The 19,814-nt window shown below is 37.5% G+C and overlaps 1 protein-coding gene across 1 annotated transcript in view; it reads right to left on the minus strand.

Annotated features, from left to right (window-relative positions):
* Nucleotides 1–1,731: 1,731 nt before the first annotated feature.
* LOC140154294 (glycine amidinotransferase, mitochondrial-like) overlaps nucleotides 1,732–19,814 on the minus strand; it is a 32,541-nt gene continuing 14,458 nt past the window's right edge. Inside the window, exons 6-8 of the mRNA XM_072176875.1 lie at nucleotides 14,710–14,847; nucleotides 5,788–6,016; nucleotides 1,732–5,111 (exon numbers count right to left, since the gene is read on the minus strand). Coding sequence (XP_072032976.1) covers nucleotides 4,885–5,111; nucleotides 5,788–6,016; nucleotides 14,710–14,847 — 594 coding nt within the window. The 3' untranslated portion in view covers nucleotides 1,732–4,884. The remainder of the gene's footprint in view (nucleotides 5,112–5,787; nucleotides 6,017–14,709; nucleotides 14,848–19,814) is intronic.

Genomic DNA, 19,814 nt, shown 5'->3' on the forward strand with positions numbered 1-19,814 from the left:
TAGATTTCGCGGTTCTCGTGTTGGGTGGTTCTCATTATAGGCCTATCTCTAATTCATGATGCAGTCATGTCTACAGTAGAATTCATCTCGACCTTTGCAGGACTTAACCCCATTAAAAGCTATTAAACCAAGATAACACTCATTGAAACAGCTCAACTGATTAAATCGGATCTTCTCTGGTTGTGCACAAGTGACTGTTTTCATGTGCGATATCGCAATAAAGCTGGTATTCATAGCTTCAGTTGGGTAACCGATTATAAAGGAAACGAAAGCAAACAATGTTATGTGTGGCTTTGTTCACGAAATCAGACAATGGCGTGCTTTTTGTAAACCAGCATTCTTGAAAATGAGCAACATAATGATTTTTGACTTAACACGGTTTGGAAATAATTTCTTCATATTTTTGGTGTTATCTGTCGTTTACATGTCCTTCCTAAACAACAAAAGTACGACCCTCTCCAAACACCTAAATTAGCTAAAAATTTAGGACATGTTACAAAACTATATTGTCTAGAATTTTAGAAGAGTACTTTTAATATTGGCCGGTTATTTTTCACACAGCGACGTTAACTAGGCAATGTACTATTACCTATAACATTAACTAAAACACCAAAGTACGAATATTTCCAAACATCTAAATTAGCTAAAAATTTAGGACATGTTAAAAACTATATTTTCTAGAACTTTAGAAGAGTACTTTTTATATTGGCCGGTTATTTTTCACACAGCGACGTTAACTAGTCATATCCCCATACTGTTAACGTAGGGCTATTTGTAGGGGTTACGCGTCAATGGGAAAGAGCACTGTGTATTGTGTATAGGAAAACGGACAGTAACTGCAGTATGTACCAAACACCCGTTACCCATATACCCGCCGGTCCCGCCCTGACCTTTTAAACTACAATGATATAGGCCTGCGTCTTTAATAGTGATCAATATAATGGGCTATAGGCCTTACCTGGTTCTGGTCCGATGAGATGCACCTGTAAATTAGTCACATGCACACTGTAATGCTTTGCGATACCCGATACCCGCACTGCGCCCGTCGGTACTCCGCGCACACGCCCGTTGATACTCCGCGTACGCGCTCTGCGAGCACGCGATAGCTCCGCGCGCACGCGATAGTGCGCGGACAGACGGACAAACTCTCTATAATTAGTATTAAGATGTGTGAAATTATTGATTGGCGCCAAAGGATTTGAACCGTTTTCCTTCACCGTAATCATGGCGCAGTGCAGTCCATTCAATCAAATGTTGTCATCAACCTATTTGATCGTAGTGCATTTGTTATGTGTGTGAGACGAACTGTCGCGTTAGATTGCAATTATGCTTTTGTTGAATGCATTTAAGTTGTCCGCCATATTTACGTCATAGCAGCATACGCTATCGAACAAGTGTTTTTAAAATGCTAATTTATTGCATATGCTGAGGAAGTCTGATTGCCTTTTTTAAAATAGCCGAGTGGGCGGGTTTTCAATGAAATATCTTTGTGTAAAAACTGAAGCATCATATAATATACTGCACATCATATATAATATACTTGCTTGTAGTGCGGGGCGATATATTAAAAAATTATATTCATCCATTGCTATGGTAGTTAATCCGATTATTACGTAACTGCAGCGTATAGTTGAAAAGGCATTTATTTCATCATAACACAATATACGCTATTCAAAAAGACTAAATAAAAATGAACAATATGCACACAATAAAGAAAGAGAGACAACGACCTTTATCTACCGGTGTTCCGTATTGATCGAAAATGGTTTTTTTCTTATTTGACTGCATGTATATCCGTATAGACGAATCCAACGAGCCACACGAGCCAAGTCATGGTCAGGATTTGGTCGGCCATTATTGGGTCCCCGCAGCACCTAACTGGTGTTGTGACTGCCCAATTGGGTGGATTAAAGCCGCTTAAAATTCGATGTTATATTCTTTTGTGTTGTATACTGTCATCATTCTTTTGTCTACGTGTAACACGGGTGATAGAATGCAGTTTAAAATACCCTCACAGGCCGCATCATTTCACATTTTAGGTGAGATGGAGCCGACAGGGACCCAGCTATGGCTGCCATTGAGGTGTAGGAATGCGTGAAATTGGATTCGTCTATAGGACTTCTACCTTCAAAGTAAACTAATCGAACCGTCCAAATACGTATTTGGTAAATGATACACAACGTTTCGCAGATCACTTTCAAATATTATGCGGTCAAGGTGCTCAAATTTCAATAGATTTGCGGTTATAATATTACCAAATATCTTTACAACAAGAAATATTTCTTAGGTCTAAAGGTCACTAACAACTTTTCTTTCATGAATATTTTTGGAAACATCTATATATCTAAATATATGATAAAAACCGGGTGTCTAAGTTAATTGGACAGATAGTAATATACCAGTACTTCAAACATTGTCAAATAGCACACCTTTGATGCGGATTTGATTTGCCGACATGCTATTCATAAAAGTGGTACCATTATTTCGAACAAAGGAGTTCCACCATTAAATTGGTCACTTACGTGTAAAACTTAGGTGTGAAATTTAGTCGTCTAGCATGTCTAGTGTAAGAATTTCGATTTTGATAAGTCTGAACTGCGCCCGTGAGCTTTTTTGCTTTTCAAAGTAATATAATTCGCTGAAGAAAGCTATTTCCCAACTTTCTAAAGCACATCATACGAGGCTAAATATACCGTATTGGTCCGAGTATAGTCCCACCCGTTTTTTATGTGAAAATTTTTCACAATTGGGGGGTGGGATTGTGAAATCAAAACGGAACTTCTGACAACATTATGATATATAGACCCGTAATAAATCATATATTAACATGTTCAGAAGAGTCTGAAGAATCTTTTCTGCCATGTTAGCACATTTGTAACCCGTGCGTTGTAAAGAAAAGCGCAGTAGCAACGCCTAGACGTTGATCACAAGCCTCACTGCTTCAGCACACTTTTAATACAAGTTGTCGCTGACCACTACGGCCCACATCACTCCATAAATCATTTAACAACAAATCAGGGACTTTGCTGCTTCAAGAGCGCACACCCTAGACATTCCACAAATAACAACCAGGCTCAGCTCCCCGAGTTTCGTACGGGTTACAGCGAGACAATTAGCAGTAAGTTCCTTGTCCAGGGGAATTTCAAGCCAACTCAATTTTCCACGAGAGAGTACTATATAGCCTAGGCACTGCCAGGGTTCGAACCCGCAACCTCTCGCGCCTTATCGATTGAGCTAGCTTGACTGCGTTCTATTCTGTTTTCATGACAACTTTTGCGATATTAAAGGAATTTTTTGCCAATATCACATTCTAACTAGCAATGGAGTAGAAACTTCATATTTGGTGTGCAGAACTCATGACACATGGATATTTAATACATATGAACAAAATCATCACGTAATACGCGGATTTAGGGTTGGACAAAATTTAAAGATAAAAATAAAAAAGGTTCCTAGATATTTAATTTCGTTTGTAAAAATTAATAATAAAAATACTTTTGACCCAAGAATTTGAGCAGTTATGATGCCCGAAAGTTTCCATAATTCCATGGTTAAGACCAGGCGGCGGCATGATCGAGCCGGCAACTTGTGAAACCGCCCGGCCGTATGGCATTTTCCATATACTTGGCTAGTTTTGTGGGGTTCATTATTGAACCCCAACGGTTTTAGCTTGTATTTATATCATTTATTAACATAGGCCTATTTGTTTGTGATATTTCAAGTATTTTAAAATTTCAAAACAATCCCATTTAATTAAAAATTTACTGAATTTAGAGAATGCAATGCGACCACCACCTGGTTAAGACCACCCTTAAGCATCTTTAATACAGTAGAATGTCTCACTTTTTCCAAGATATGGGACTTTCTTGGACAAATTGCTATTTACATGTACATTATCAAATGGTAACGCATAGTTTATTTTAAATTAAATACCTTAGAATTACAAACATAGGCCTACTATACAATCTAAAGTCTCTACTAGCATATGTACCTTTCTAAATGAGTTTTTTTAACGAAAGAGACAAAAGACAGAAACTCTCCACAAAACATTACAATGCAATAATACATGTTTGTACAGACGCCTTTATCAGTAATAATTGCTCAAACTCCAAATAATGGGGGTGTCTACCTTTCGTCTATTTCGAAACAAAAAACCCACTAATTTAGAGGCATGTCCGTAGATTGGAATTCTACGGTATATCTTATTAGTTCGTTATGTAAAAACGTGTGGAATAATGGGGAGAATAGGTTGAATCAAACATAAGCGCCATTACTAACTTTTCTGATACGACACAGTCATGACAGAGTGGTGAGGCTTTTTTCAAAAATGGTTTCACCGGTGTCAAACCACTGTCGGTGTCAACTTGGCCCGGTAATATGGTACCTTATAATACAGACACTCCATGTGCGACTTATTGGCTAAGCTCGGAAATATATGAATTCCCGATGAAGTTTGTGGACACCCATGTGTGATACACAGTCAAAAGTCAACACTGGATATTTATAACCATATATTATCTATAGAAACTACATTTGCATACACAAGTCACTTTTTTGTTGAAAAATTAACTGAGCTCTTTTCCCAAAATTCTATACCACTAAAATACAAACCAAAGGCTAACCATCTTTTGATGGTAACAATTTATTTTTGTTAAAGGCGGTGCCTCCTTCGGCCTTACTGGCCTTCTGGTCATCTACTCCATGGTTCGTTTGTTGACATTGATTTTTCTTTATTTATTTTTTTAAATTGATACTTGTGTGATTTGTCTGAATTATAGAAATAAAATTATCTTGTATCTTGTACGTATCCAAAGTAACAATGCTATCACGTCAAGACATATCTGGATTTCTGGACATGTCTTACGATGTTTCATTGCCTTGGTTTTACAAGTATGATTCTAATTTTCCACGACGACGGACATCACAAGTCCAGCAATGGAATCCTCCTCCAAGGGATTTCGCGAAACGTAAAGAGACTGGTATTGTCTCGATACCCAGCTTCTCAAACATCTCAATGGTGGACTTTTCATCCTTTTCAACGACGACACGAGTGGGGTCCAGCATTAAGACGTTCATGGATAACCATTTGGAGGTAAACCAGAGGGGGTGATCTGAAATTAAATAAAACAATCAGGTACAACACAATGACTTCTGTCTCCACCTTTATAGCTAACGGGACAAACTGTAGCCCTCTTTATTTGTTCATGTTTACTATGTTTATGAACTACTGTAAGTTGTTTCTCACAACGCACTAAGAACATAATTCACCTTTACATAGCACATTTAAATACAAGAAAGTTTAGTTCCTTAACGTGAACGTCTGACAAAATATAGTGTATCTTTTATTTCACTCAGGAACCGAAAAGGGCATTATTATTGCCTGGTCTCTAAGGCTCCGAAAGAACGTTAAGACTGTACATTTGAAATGAATGTGATACCATTGCTGGTAACCGTCTAGCTTATTTGTACCTTTGGCATTTGTTTCACATTTGTTTGTTTACCTAGGTTGGTCCGTAAGGGACATATGCTTGGGTCCATGGAAAATCCACGATTCAGACCTATGCAATATGCACAAGCCAGGATATAGCTATAAAAAGTATGCTGGCTCAAATACATAAAAGGAAACAAAATAGCAAGAAATAGAAAGAAGCAAAGAAGTCCACTCCAATTAATCAGTATAACAATTTTGCTCTTAGTCCTTGGGTCGAAAGATATTAAAGTGTAAACATGGTATTAAATGTTGTTTTGCTTTTAAATATGTAAATAATATAATGCTATAAAACATACCGTTGGGCATCATAGGTTTTGGTGGATGGACGATCCTCCAACCTGCTTTCTTAAACATTTCGATCTGGTTGCATGGTCGGACTGGATTAGCAAGCACTAAACCTGGACCAATTATATTGAAGGTAGCATCTATATGCATTGCACTAGGATCACCAAATGAGAGAACATGGATGTTGTATTTGTCTCCAAGATGTCGCCGCATCCATTCTATGCCCATGTTATTAGTCACCTATTATACATTGAAAGGATAAAAATTAAGTAACTCCACATTTTTTACTTGTGACAGATGCAACGGCAATTTTTCTGTAGCATTTTTCTATTTCCGCAGAATTTGCCGCAGCAACTAAATCATGTCATAAAGAATAATAATAATCAGACGTTGAGGGCGTTTTCGGTTCTCCGTAGTGATCAGATGATGGTGGATGCGATATCGCTATTTTTGACGTCGCCATTGGATTAACACATAATCATGAAATCTTCACAAACAATTCTAAATTTGTTATGTGGTGTCAAAGCAAAATTATCTTACTCTAAAACCGTTGGGGTTCTGCAAAGTACCCCACTGCAAGTATGTTAATTGTCCATTTATAATCGCTAACCGTGTATTGTGAATGGGGCTGTCAGCCCTGTATCTTCGCCAGCCTCGTACGTCCGTGTTGCGTGTCCTATGCCGCCTGTAGTGATTTCCAGTTGTCCGCTGCGACCTTCTGCTATTTCCGCTCAATTTAACAATAAGTCGCGGTTTTTGTTTGCTTCATGCAAACATGGTAAACGTATCCTGCGACTAAAGACCCTGTGGCATTTTTAGCTACTGCGTAAGACGCTAGTGAGCATGGTTAGAAGTAAACCGCTGTCACTTTGGGAAAATGCTCGCCAGACGTCGGACTATGATATGATATGATATGATATCGTGATATGATATGATATGATGTGATATGATATGATATGATATGATATGATATGATATGATATGATATGATATGCTATGATATGATTTTATTAACCTGCACAACATCGCGGCCAAACGGCTGAATTGCATTATACAAGAAACAAGAAACAAATATTATGAAAGAAACCAATTACACATAATTATAAAGCAAACAAAAGGCAACTTGGCATGGAAAACAGCAGAGAGATGCAAAAGGGCACAATGGGAAGCCACCAGCACGCAAGCAACTACTGCTTATTCAGCAGATTAATGTAGTAGGGAATGGGGCTTTCAGCAAATCTGCTTGTGCGCGCACGTAATTTGGAGATATGGGCTGCATTTCCCAGCTGTCTTCCACACAGTGTCGACAATCTGTATGATAAATATAAATTTAATACTCCGTTGGTGAGCGACGGGCGAGTGGTATTTCACCGAACGCAAGAAAAGGAGTTCTAAATGGAGCGATGTATTCAATTCGATTGAAATCAATATCTATTATTGACGTAGATAAAGAGAGTGGTACAGTGCCTCATTTCAAATATTTAGTTTTAGTTTTGGTTTTGGTTTTGGTCACGTGGTTTCCTATTGTCCTGCCTAACCACTTGAATCACAAGATATCGAACTCTTTGTTTCTACCTTTTGTTTAAAACTAAACATTTGTGACAGGTAGTTTCGGTTTTGGTTTCAGTTTCTTATAAGTGGTGTGACGAATAAAAGTACAGGATTTTCGAGTTACCTGATCTAAGTATACAAAAGAAATGTTTAAATTTCGCAGTGCAATATTCACGAGCAGAGAAGTCGAACAAAGCAGTCTACATTTGAAAGCATTGATTTAGTTTGAAAGCATTGACTTGAGACTACGAAATAGCCTAAGCTGATTTCACTGTGAAAATATATAGACCATCGAAATATTTCCACAGACATTACAATAGACACTTGAAAGATTATGACTTCAGTGATATAAACACTATTATACACAACTCTATTTATGTGCATGTCGCATGACGGAAGATCAATATCATAGAAAGCTGGTTTAAACTGACTTTTATTCAATTTATTTATTGGAGAGAGAGAGAGAGAGAGAGAGACGAGATCGCCAGGGGAAAGGGGGTGTGTGTGTGGGGGGGGGGGGGTAAGGGTAAGGGAGAAAGAGAAACAGAGGGGAGAGAGCATTGGAAGTGGGAAGGGAAGGAGGGGAGGGGAGCTCAAGAGTGGAGTGGAATAATAGGGAAGAGTCGATATCGAGTGTGGGGAGGGGAGGGAGGAGGTTATATATAGGTGGCGGAGGGAACATAGGTAAGAGGTATGGGTTGTGCTTTCCGGGGAATAATCTAATTCATAATTAAATCATCTACATCATCATGCATCGTTTATATTTCAGACAAATAAACAAAACCCCCCCCGCCCCTCAATATATGCACATGATTGCTACATGTAGGCCTCGTATATATCCATCCTTTATGTCTCAACGATGTCTATGCATAACTTATCAAACGAATCTCGGAACTCGGGTGTAATTATATGGTGTCATGGAAGTGTGCCACCTACGGCAGAGAGCATCAACAGTCGCCCGCGTTGATAGATATCGATAATGAAAATGTTAGCACAATAGGCTATTATATGGTCAATTCCAGCCAAAGCGGGCCAAAATTCTCTCTGGGGGCCATTTTGAAAATGTTTTCCTTTTCAATTCTAGACTTATCAAATGAGACGATCATGTCTAGTGAATCATCAGGTGGAAGTGCCATCGGATTGAAAAATAACTTTTCTTGCTAGACCAAATAAAGTGTTAAATGCGCATATGCATGTTACCCACGAATTCAAACATTTTTCACCTGTTCTACGCCATAAAATTTCACTTTCTTTAATATCTTTCAATATTTTATGTGTGACTCATATACACTAGAAATCGGTGAAGACTTTGAACGTAAAATAGAATTTTATTACATATATCTACAAAGAAATATTTTGGTTATTACAAATTTTAAGAAAGAACCAGGTGTACAGTTAAGATTGTGTCAATTCTTCGAACTCTTTCCAAAGTGGCTGTCATTTAACATTACTGTATTATTTCGAAAGATTAGAATAAATGCTTCATATAAATATAAAGTTAGATTTTGTATCTCGTCGCAGGATGAGGATCTCGGATGGATTCGTGGGTAACAGCGTCTGGAAAATAGCAATTCCTATTAATTTTTTTAAATAAAATAAAAAATACTTTTCCGTATGTCAATAATTCAGGCTGCAATGGCACTAAAATGAATTTTAATCAAAACACAGACAACATGGAATATTTAGAATGGATCATTATGGCATTTTGGGTATAAAAATTTTGAGAATAATGGAGTTGCCAAATTTAAATAGACAGAGCAAACAGTTTTATATTATTATTTTAGTAAAATCATTCCATATTTTCATGCAGCAATATTCTATTAACTCGTGTTTGACAGTTCCTAAGAACTAAAACACTATCATACATTGTTAACTATAATTTAAGTAGGGATTCGTGGGTAACCAAAATGTTCGTGGGTAACACATATTTGAAGGTATGTATTGGTAAGCGGCAAAATAGAAAATATTACAGAAGGTTGGAAACCACCATGCGGTTATTCCTCTATCGTGTTTCAATGATTCCCGTTTCTCTAACCAATTGCATTTACCAAAAAAATGGTAATTTAGGATAATCAATCAAAACTTCATGTTGCAGCTTCAGTATACCTTCAAGAGGACGCTATTAAACAGGACTGTTTTGGAACCTATTTCGCATATTTTCAAAATGTTAAGATGCATAAGAAACATATAATTTACGAGTAAATCCTTGGATTCGTGGGTAACGCCGAATTCGTGGGTAAAGCTATAAGTACTATAGTACCGTTTGGGGTTTGCGTTTCTTAGGTGTATAAACTGTAAGTACTGTCAAAATTATAGCATACCCATGGCTTGAATATGTGCTGATTTAAACTTAAAATAAACAATCTCCTTATTTTTCAAGGTTAGCATCTATTCGGGATTCGTGGGTAACAAAGGTTTAAACCGTCGTAGATTCTTTTTTAAAGCGGTGAACGTATTTTTACGATTTACAATTTTAAGCGCTTGTCAAACTAAATTCAGTGTCCAAAGTCATTAAATGTTAATTTAAGTCATGGCAATTATATTTGCTGGACTCGTGGGTAACAGTTGATACGTGGGTAACGTCAAATTTGATTTTATGGAATTTTATGGGTAAAACGTATTTGCATAAAATAATCACTTGGACCTCAGAATTATAGAACGAAACTTCGTTTCATGATATAGTCATTTATGGCATATTCACTTAACATTTTTCAGAACGATCATTTAATTTTTGATACGCGGGTAACAAAATTATTAGCCAAATTGACTTAATGGCCTCAAGAGTCCACAAACTTTGGTGGAATTCAATCGTTTTACATATGATGAGAGATCATGCAAACGTCTTTCTAACGGTAGTCTTTTCATTTTGATTGAAGGACATTCAATGACATATTGTAACGGGACCGAGCTTGCCCCTAACTCTTTTGTAAGCGACTGGTGGAGAAGACTAGCCTTATAAACATACAAGTGGTAGCGTAGAATCAAAGACTAGAATTTTCTCCAAGATATGTGGAATCAGTGATACATGAAAGGAGTAGGCTAACAGGTAAAAATGAGACTTGACAATTCTGTTTTATATTTGCTTCTTTTGTTATATCTTGTATTGTTATTTTGCTTTCATATTTGTCTTATCACATCACAATTCATAAATACAAGTTAACACTGGTAAATACACAATCTCTGTTGTTGATCATGACGATATTTCCTTATTTATCTCTTTTAAATCCAAATAAATTACCAATAAATGCTGCCGAACAGTAGGCCTACATACTAGACCTATCTGCTTGAATAATCGAGAAGCATAAAAATACAATTTTATAGTCAACAGAATCTCTCATCACATGACATAGTCATAGGCTAGGCCAAGGCCTAGTAGGCCTAGTACAGAGTATCCATGCCTGTACACCAAATACGAGCTTGCCATGCAACAATGAATGCACATAAATACAGTGCATAATTTTCCATTGGACTTGTGCATGTGTGCGGCAAGTCACTTGCACAATGGGCATAGGCGCTAGGCCAAAACACCGGAGTGCATAACCACCCGGGTGCACGGTGTTGCCACTATTGTGGTAGCCAAGCTGCCCCTAGCTCAATCTGAGCTCCAGAGTAGGGCGTATTTGCTTTGGTTGGCAGTGCTTACCTTCAAACTGAGTGAAGGTTTGGGTGGACTATTGTCCACCAAGCAATCTGATTCATTTGTGTCGTGCACGGCCTTTATATACTTTCCTGAACGCGTTCATGGAACCTTTTGGCGGCTGCGTTCAAAGCGTAAGCTCCGTTACTATGGACATCGCGCAGTCACTCCGCGTCAGGCGCTCACTTTCGAAAAGATTTTGAACATGACGAAATTTAATAACTAGAACTGCTAGTGTTTTTAAATCAGGAATCAAACTGATGACCCCCTTTTTGACCATGTAAAACATAAAAATACTCAAAAATATCTTAAAATTCTACATCCTTAAACAATTACATCTTAAATAATCCAAAGTTTGATCAACAAAAGTCGTTTTTTTTAAGGAAATTTACAATTTGTAGGAAAAACTTGTTTACGTTCAGACGATTGCTGGCCGGGGAATTTCAAAATGACAAATCTAAAATTCTTTGAAACAACACATGAAAAACCTGAATTTTGTCCTCAATATTTACTTGTAGACGGTATGTAATACCTTATTTTGTTCCTGACAAAATTATTTACACAATATTATAAGATCTCTGTACAACTTCTAGCAGAATAGTGAAATTTTGAAGCCAAATTCGCACGTACGACATGACAAATTTCTCTGCCGTATTTTCAACCCACGGCAAAAACTGACGATCGACAGATAAACAAATCCAAATATTTACAAAAATATACCTTGTGCAGAGCCATGCAATCATTTTTAAATGCATAATAACAATCACAAACTACCACGAACACGTGAGCATCGTGACTCTTCTCTAAATGTGAATTTGACAAAAGCTGAATTCGGCCATTGACAACACACGGGAGATAAGCTTAAAAACAGGCCAAAAATCTGAAATCGCATTTTGGCTCTCCGTTTCAATATATGGTGCTTTATCTTTGAATTCGTGGGTAACGCCAATTCATTTAAGCTATCATAACTTGTCCCCGGTATGACTTGCTAGTAAAGGCCTATATGCACAAAGAGAGCACATTGGACGTGACATGATATGCTCCATCAATAACGTGATGTCCTTTATTAATGACATTTTAAAGTGGAAAGTTAACATAGAGAGAATTTTGTCCCGCTTTCGCTGGCATTGACCATATACGTATGGTTATAGGCCATTATACTTTTGATTATATATACCCTCTTGTGTCCTCCCAGCACAATAGTGTTATGATTGCAGAACAGTTCATCTCCACTTTTTAATCCCTTGATTTTTGGTTTCTGAACAAAAGAGAAACCAAAACTAATTATTTGAAATGAGGGAGTGTGTCAATAATGTACATTGTATTATAGATTTAGCACCTGGATCTGACATGGATTCCTTTATATAATTAATTTCTCAAATAGTTGAATATATCACAATTTTAACTGTGGATTTCAAAATCGTTACATCAAAATTGCAGTAAAACATATCCACAGCAAAATACCGGTCCTCACTAATTAGTGTATTTAATTTCCAGTTAGTGTATTAAAAAATAAAACTTGGGATTTACCTGACAACAAATAAAATTTTCTTGTAATAGAAATATCATATGGGATACTGATATGGTAGGCCGCAACCGCCACAACGTGGAGCTGCTACGCGTAGCTGACTTTTTGCTCCGTGGATCCAAATTGACCAATCATGTTAGAGTTTTTTATTACTCGGAGGTAAAACTGACCAATCAAGTACGACTTACTCATTACGTGAAGCGAATTTATTCATTAAGAATTTGCCAGACGAGCTTCGCGTAGTTGCAAGATATCCTCGGTCACGAAAGTTATGATTCAAAAAGTAGTTAATGAAAAGTACGAACCGCCTTATTATTTAAAAAAAAGCGCAGTGATTTATAGTGCGCTACGCACAGGCACAACGCCTAGACGTTGATCCACAAGCCTCAGCACACTTTACAGGTTGTCGCTGACCACTACGGCCCACATCATGCCATAAACCATTACACAGCATTTCAGGGACTTTGCTGCTTCAAGAGCGCACACCCTAGACATTCCACAAATAACCTTCGCAACCAGGATCAGCTCCCCGAGTTTCGTACGGGTTACAACGAGACAAATTAGCAGTGAGTTCCTTGTCCAGGGGAATTTCAAGCTAACTCAATTTAAGATGGAAAAGCACTCATAAGAAACTCATACAGTATTGTACATAACTATATAGCTAGGCAGAGTGGTGGTAAACCATGCACATAATTATGCGATCTGCAGTGTATCGCCGGGAGCTAATTTGTACAACTGGCGCGGCGCGGCGTGGCCTGTGCTATAAACTGTCTGGTATCATGCTTGATACGAGAGAATTCGGCCTTCAGCAAACCAGTTCGGATTTACTTAATATACTAGTAGTAGGCCATACATACTGCAGTTACTGTCCGTTTTCCTATACACAGTGCGCTCACCATTGACGCGTGACCTCTACAAATGGTGTATGTTAGAAGTATAGGCCATTGCCTAGTTAACGTCACTGTGTAAAAAATAACCGGCCAATTTAGGTGTTTGGAAATATTGGTACTTTTGTGTTTTATGAAGGATATGTTAACGACAGATAACACCAAAAAATATGAAGAAATTATTTCTTAACCGTGTTAAGTCTGCAAACCATTATGCTTATCATTTTCAAGAACGCTGGTTAACAATAAGCAGACTATTGTCTCATTTCGTAAACAAAAGCCCACACAGTATTGTTACCTTGCGTTTGCTTTATAATCGTTCACCCAACTGAAACTATAATACCAGCTCATTGCTCATTGCACAGGTAAAACAGAAACATGTGCAGTGTGTATTTAACCAGAGAAGATCTGATGTAACATAGTTTAGCTCTTTTCAATGAGTGTTATCTTGGTTTAATAGCTTTTAATGGGGTTTAAGTCCTTCAAACGGGTCGTGGTGAATTCTACTGTAGACATGACTGCATCATGATTATTTTAAAGTCAACAACATTCAACAATGTGATCACCGTGATAGTATGACAGTATCAGTACCGTGGGTGTCAGTGATCTTGGCATGACACAGTAGACAGACAAACAAACAAACAAACAAACAAACAAACAAACACGCACACACATGACACATGCATGCAAGGTAACATTGACTATACACTAATCAAACAATGGTATTGATCCTGTACAACTGGTCGTGGTTTATTTACATTTGGTTCATTTAAAATCCCCATAGTAAACATTAATTTTGTCAAGAGTTTTCTCGAGGATGCATCCACTGGCTACGCGTAATGAAAAGATCTAACATGATTGGTCAATTTAGCTCCGCGAAGCGAAAAGTAAGCTACGCGTAGCAGCTCCACGTTGTGGCGGTTACGGCCAGCCATACACTGATCATGCGAAAATCGTAAAAACATAGAATAGAAACTGTGTGGCAGGCTCTCTGGAATTTCATATCGTATGCTTAGCTTGAGTCGCTCGGCCTATCTCGAACAAATGTAGCTGCGTAGCTGTTGAAAAACGAGAGGATTCATCGTACTATCACGGCAATTGTTGACACGAAGATATAGGGATGATGACGCTGTGTTCCATGGACTTCACTTCTACTAGGAGGGAGCAACATGTTGGTACGCTCTGATTTAGCAAGCGCTTGCGCGAACGGAAAACAGTGTTTGTGGCAACAGAAAACCACATGCAAAATTGCGGATTACATCAATCTTTTCAGCGGAAAATCATAGCAGTTAGGCCCTGTATAAACTGTACGGAAAAAAATATTACTAACCTGACTTCTCTGCACAAAGATGTCCTTGCCAGCTCGCATGAAATCTGCAGCATCGAAGCAAGGCTCAAATTCCGTGATCACAAAACGACCCTTTGTGACAAGCTTTTGGCGTTCTTCAACACTGTATTTCATGTATTCCTTTGTATTAAAATGAAATAATTATTTTGAAATTAAAATTATTATTTTTTATGTAATGTCTTTGATTTTTATGGAAATAAAATATGAATGAATGAATATGAATGAATGAATTAATACATGATAGACTCATGAAATTCCGAGTTTACATAAGCAAAGATCAAAAATTTATAAGATAATGCATTATGTAATCTAAATAAAATATAATTAACAATCGAGGTCAGGACTACTCATTTCACATTGTGATCACTATCTCACATGGCGCAAGAAAGATGAATTACGAAAGTCCAGTGACCGCGCCGCCCGGGAGGAGCGGTTAGTGGATTTTTGTGGTTAATTTTTCTTGAGCGATCAGAGTCAGAGCATAGTTGGTAACTAAGAAAAAATCAGGTCCTACTCGTCGGACTAGACAGCTATAACAATATATCATTCTACCAAAACTCACCGCGACAGAAACATGATTTTCAATTAAATAGAATGCACACCACTCCACGCCATACATAAATTCTCCCAGTCACATTTCCCCAATATGAAATTTTAAAAAAGTTAAATTTTAATTTTACTTCTTTTAAAGTTTGGCAGAGGCGTTCGAACTCACGGCGCACCACGCCGCTTTGGATATGCATAATGAGCCTAGCGCCTTAGACCACTCGGCCACTTGTCTTGATGGAATCCATTTGAAACTTATTTGAAGATATAATCGCAACTTCAATATAGGCCTACCACGTGACAAGCAAAAGCAGAAAACGTACCATATTTTGGAATTTTATTTGCCTAAAAACATTAATGTGTATTAATAGCGCTCAATTGTTGTTAATCCGACAATAAACATGATAAATGCGCGTCTATATGGACAATACATTATATCGATTTTGACATGTGCTCGCACGGTGTCAGTACATTTCCATGGTCAGTAAAATACTATAGAGGAAAACCTACCATTTTCTTGTATACACGTTCGATGTTTTGATCAAGTATGTGAATATTCGACATTAGACCCAAAATGTTTTTCAGGAAATAAAAGATTAGATTACCATAAAAACGAAACAGTAATCTTTTGCCGGGTCTAATGTTATTTATTCATAGAATTTTCAACGTTTTTCTATCCTTATTCTTGCTCAATTAAAAATATATTTTGGCGTATATGAAATTGAAATAGAAAAGTTCTCTGCCTCATAAACGCCATAATACATTCTACAACGCTTGAATCGTTGTTAGAATAAGAAAACGCTTGCTGTTATTTAATGCTAATTTATTGCACATTCTAGGGAAGTGGTTACCTTTTTAAAATAACTGAGTGAGAGGGTTTTCAAGAAAATATTTTTCCTGTCAAAACTGAAGCATCCTCTGTATAAAAGAAAATATGAATATTTCTGCACATCATATATAACGATTCGTGATACCCAATTGTGGCACATTTGATGTCGTTTAAGAAGCAGAGAATTACATTTCAATTTTATATACGCCAAAATATTTTTTTTAATTGAGCAAGAATAAAAATAAAAAAAAAAACGTTGAAAATCCTATGTGAATATTACATTAGACCCAACCAAAGATTACTGTTTCGTTTTTATGGTAATCTAATCTTTTATTTCCTGAAAAAACATTTTGGGTCTAATGTCGAATATTCACATACTTGATCAAAACATCGAACGTGTATACAAGAAAATGGTAGGTTTTCCTCTATAGTATTTTACTGACCATGGAAATGTACTGAGACACAAGCACGTGTCAAAATCGATATAATGTATTGTCCATATAGACGCCCAGTTATCATGTTTATTGTTGGATATTTTTTTATAAAACACGCAGTTAACAATAATTGAGCGCTAATAATACACATAAATGTTTTTAGGCAAATAAAATTCCAAAATATGGTACGTTTTCTGCCTTTGCTTGTCACGTGGTAGGCCTATGTTGAAGTTGCGATTATATCTTCAAATAAGTTTCAAATGAATCCAACAAGACAAATGGCCGAGTGGTCTAAGGCGCTGGGTTCATAGTGTGTCCAAAGCAGTCCGCCGCCGTGAGTTCGAACCCCGCCTCCGCCAAACTTTAATGAAGTAAAATTAAAATTAAAATTTTACTTTAAAAAAATTTCATATTGGGGAAATGTGACTGGCAGAATTTATGTATGGCGTGGAGTGGTGTGAGTTCATACCTGCTGGTGATAAACAATTTCTATATAAAAGTTGAAACTGACTTTCAGCACACAAATTCAACTAACCTTGAATTTTCGAGGTGTGACAAACATCATTATCAGGAGAGGTCCTAAGATGTTGTGATGGACTTGCACTTTTGTAGACCATTACCGAGTTTTGGTCGAATGAGGGCGTTGTATAAGGTTGTTTAGTTCTGGCAATTTCTGGCAATTTAATCTGTGCTGTTTTAACTCGATATTACTCCGAAAAGCCTTCGCTTATAATCGTGTGTGAAAGGACATAAGGCTATAAGTATTCTGAGACAGGCAGCTCTTTTGAATCAAATAATTCGCTAGAACAACCAAAAAAATCGTCCAGTTGAGCGAACGAAAGGAGGAAATAAAATCGTGGACATTTAAATGACCCGGATTTTGATAGGTGTAAAAGAGTTCACGGAGCGTTCGCAATTGAACGAACACACTCAAGGATTCTCGAGTATACTGGTCAAACAGCATCAAATTCTGAAGATTGCGCGATTAAAATCACTTCCCGGAAACACGTATTGATTATGATTCGGTAGCAGAATTACGGGCTCGCATAACAGGTGCGTTAAAATCGGCTAAACCTCAAAGGAATAATCTCTAAAGATGAACGGGATGCATTGTACAGGCTAAGAAAGAACCGTACCATTACCATCTTGCCTGCAGACAGACCCTGAACAGTATGACCAGAAGATCAATGCTTTGATAGACAGTGGTGATACGTATGTTAAGCTTAAGAAAGACCTTACCAAGACATACCAAAATAAGTTTATCAAAATACTGAATTACTTTAAGGCGGAGCGTAATCTGTCGGAGTACTCCAAGTTATATACTCCTCAACACTGAATCAGATTTCATATTATGGAGCAATGAGAGCCAGAAAGCCTCAACTCACAATCACCCGATCCCACAAAATGAGCATATTAAAAGTCGCCAGGGCGTTATAGTTACAGTCCATTAATCATGACAAAATTCAATAGAACACAAAAGACATTGTGGAGGAGATATTGATTTTTGAAGACCAACGCAAGAAGCCAACTTCATGCTCATTTTGTGAGAGTTTGTCATAGTGTGTTGTGGCTTTCTGGTTCTGAACCCTCGTTATGTATCTACTTTGCTTGCAAGTATCCCTGTGGAGAGCGCGGTGAATGCAGCGAAAGATTAATTGGAGAAGGATACCAGCTAAAAGAGGTTTGCCTTATATAGTACTACCCCGGGGTACTACCTAATTTGTTTTTCGAGGACAGGTTTACCAACAATGAGGGGGTTGTGCTATGGCCAGCCCGATCAATCCGGTTATTGCAAACCTGTATATGGAACATTTTGAGATAACCGCCTTACGTAATTAAACCATCCGTTTAGCTTCGTTACGTGGATGACACCTATGTAATCATTCGCGAAACTGATGTGACAATTTTCACCGAACATATCAACAACCAGTATTCGCAAATCAAATTTACCAGTGAGCCAGAAGTTGACGGATACCTCGCTTTCTTAGACACCAAAGGTTCGCGAAACGCTGATGGATCCGTGAGTATCTCCATGTACAGAAAACCTACATATACAGATTAATATACCTCCATTTTGTTTCCCACCATCCGATCGCTCACAAATTAAGTGTTATCAGGACATTATTTTACAGAGTTGAAATCGCGGTGACGGATCCCGAGTGAAAGAAGTCCGCTTTAGGACATTGCGGATACCGCAATTGTACTTTCGGTCTAGCCAAAGCCAAGGACAAACGTAAGAACAGTCCTGACCCTCCTACTAACGGCAACCAAGTAGAGATGGCAAGAGATCGAAGAACAATTAATTTGTTATTTTTACTAGCCGATTTCCCGGCCTTCACCGGCTCGTAAAAATACCCGACTTTGTACAAACATGACAAAAGGCCATTGCGTTTTCAAATTGTTCTTATCATTTTGATGGTCTAGTGCCATGAGGGTCAAATAGCATGACTTGGGCAAGGTTTGGCATTCTGCTGGTCACTGTGGCTGTACACACGTCATAGTTTGTTTCTTACTTTTGTCCACACATCAAGTTGGTGTACCTTGCTTGTTTTCTTTCCTGTTATTCATATTCAATGTATCCTCTTGTATCATTTATTGATCCTTAATGTGTTTTGTGTCCTCGTCCGTTGGATTCACCATTACCCACTTTTTCGCTCTAAATATTCATAAAAAATGGTCTCTATAAATGGCATGAGCTTTGACCTTTTTGCTTATAACTCGAGAACTATACGTTACAGATAGACCAAACTATACTTTTTCTGAATAATTATTACCAGAGGAATACATTTGTGTGGCTAGAACAAAATTTGACCAAAATACCCATCCATGTTTCCAATGTAACAATACATCCTAGATGTTGCAATCTTTACTTATTTTGAATTGTTATTGAAACTTAAAGGAAGTCTCCGGCAATGACAACATTATGCCTTATATGTAAGAAAAATAATTATCAAGCACGAATCATGTGGATTTATTTGAAAGAAGCTCATAGTGACCATAAAAACGAATAAAAACACCCGTCTCTCAACACGCGATATTCAAAATTCCCAGGCGCCGAAATTGTCCAGTGCAATGACGTCCCAGTAATACAATGAAGGCTGATGACAATTGAGCACAAATAACCATTACGTCATTGCACTTGGACAATTTTGGCGCGGGAATTTTGAATATCGCGTGTTGGGAGCCGACTGTTTTTATTCGTTTTTATGGTTAATATGAGTTTGTTTTAAATAAAACCATGTGATTCGCGCTTGATAATTATTTGAATATATGAATAC

The sequence above is a fragment of the Amphiura filiformis genome, chromosome 1 (genome assembly GCF_039555335.1).
Source record: "Amphiura filiformis chromosome 1, Afil_fr2py, whole genome shotgun sequence".
Lineage (NCBI taxonomy): Eukaryota > Metazoa > Echinodermata > Ophiuroidea > Amphilepidida > Amphiuridae > Amphiura > Amphiura filiformis.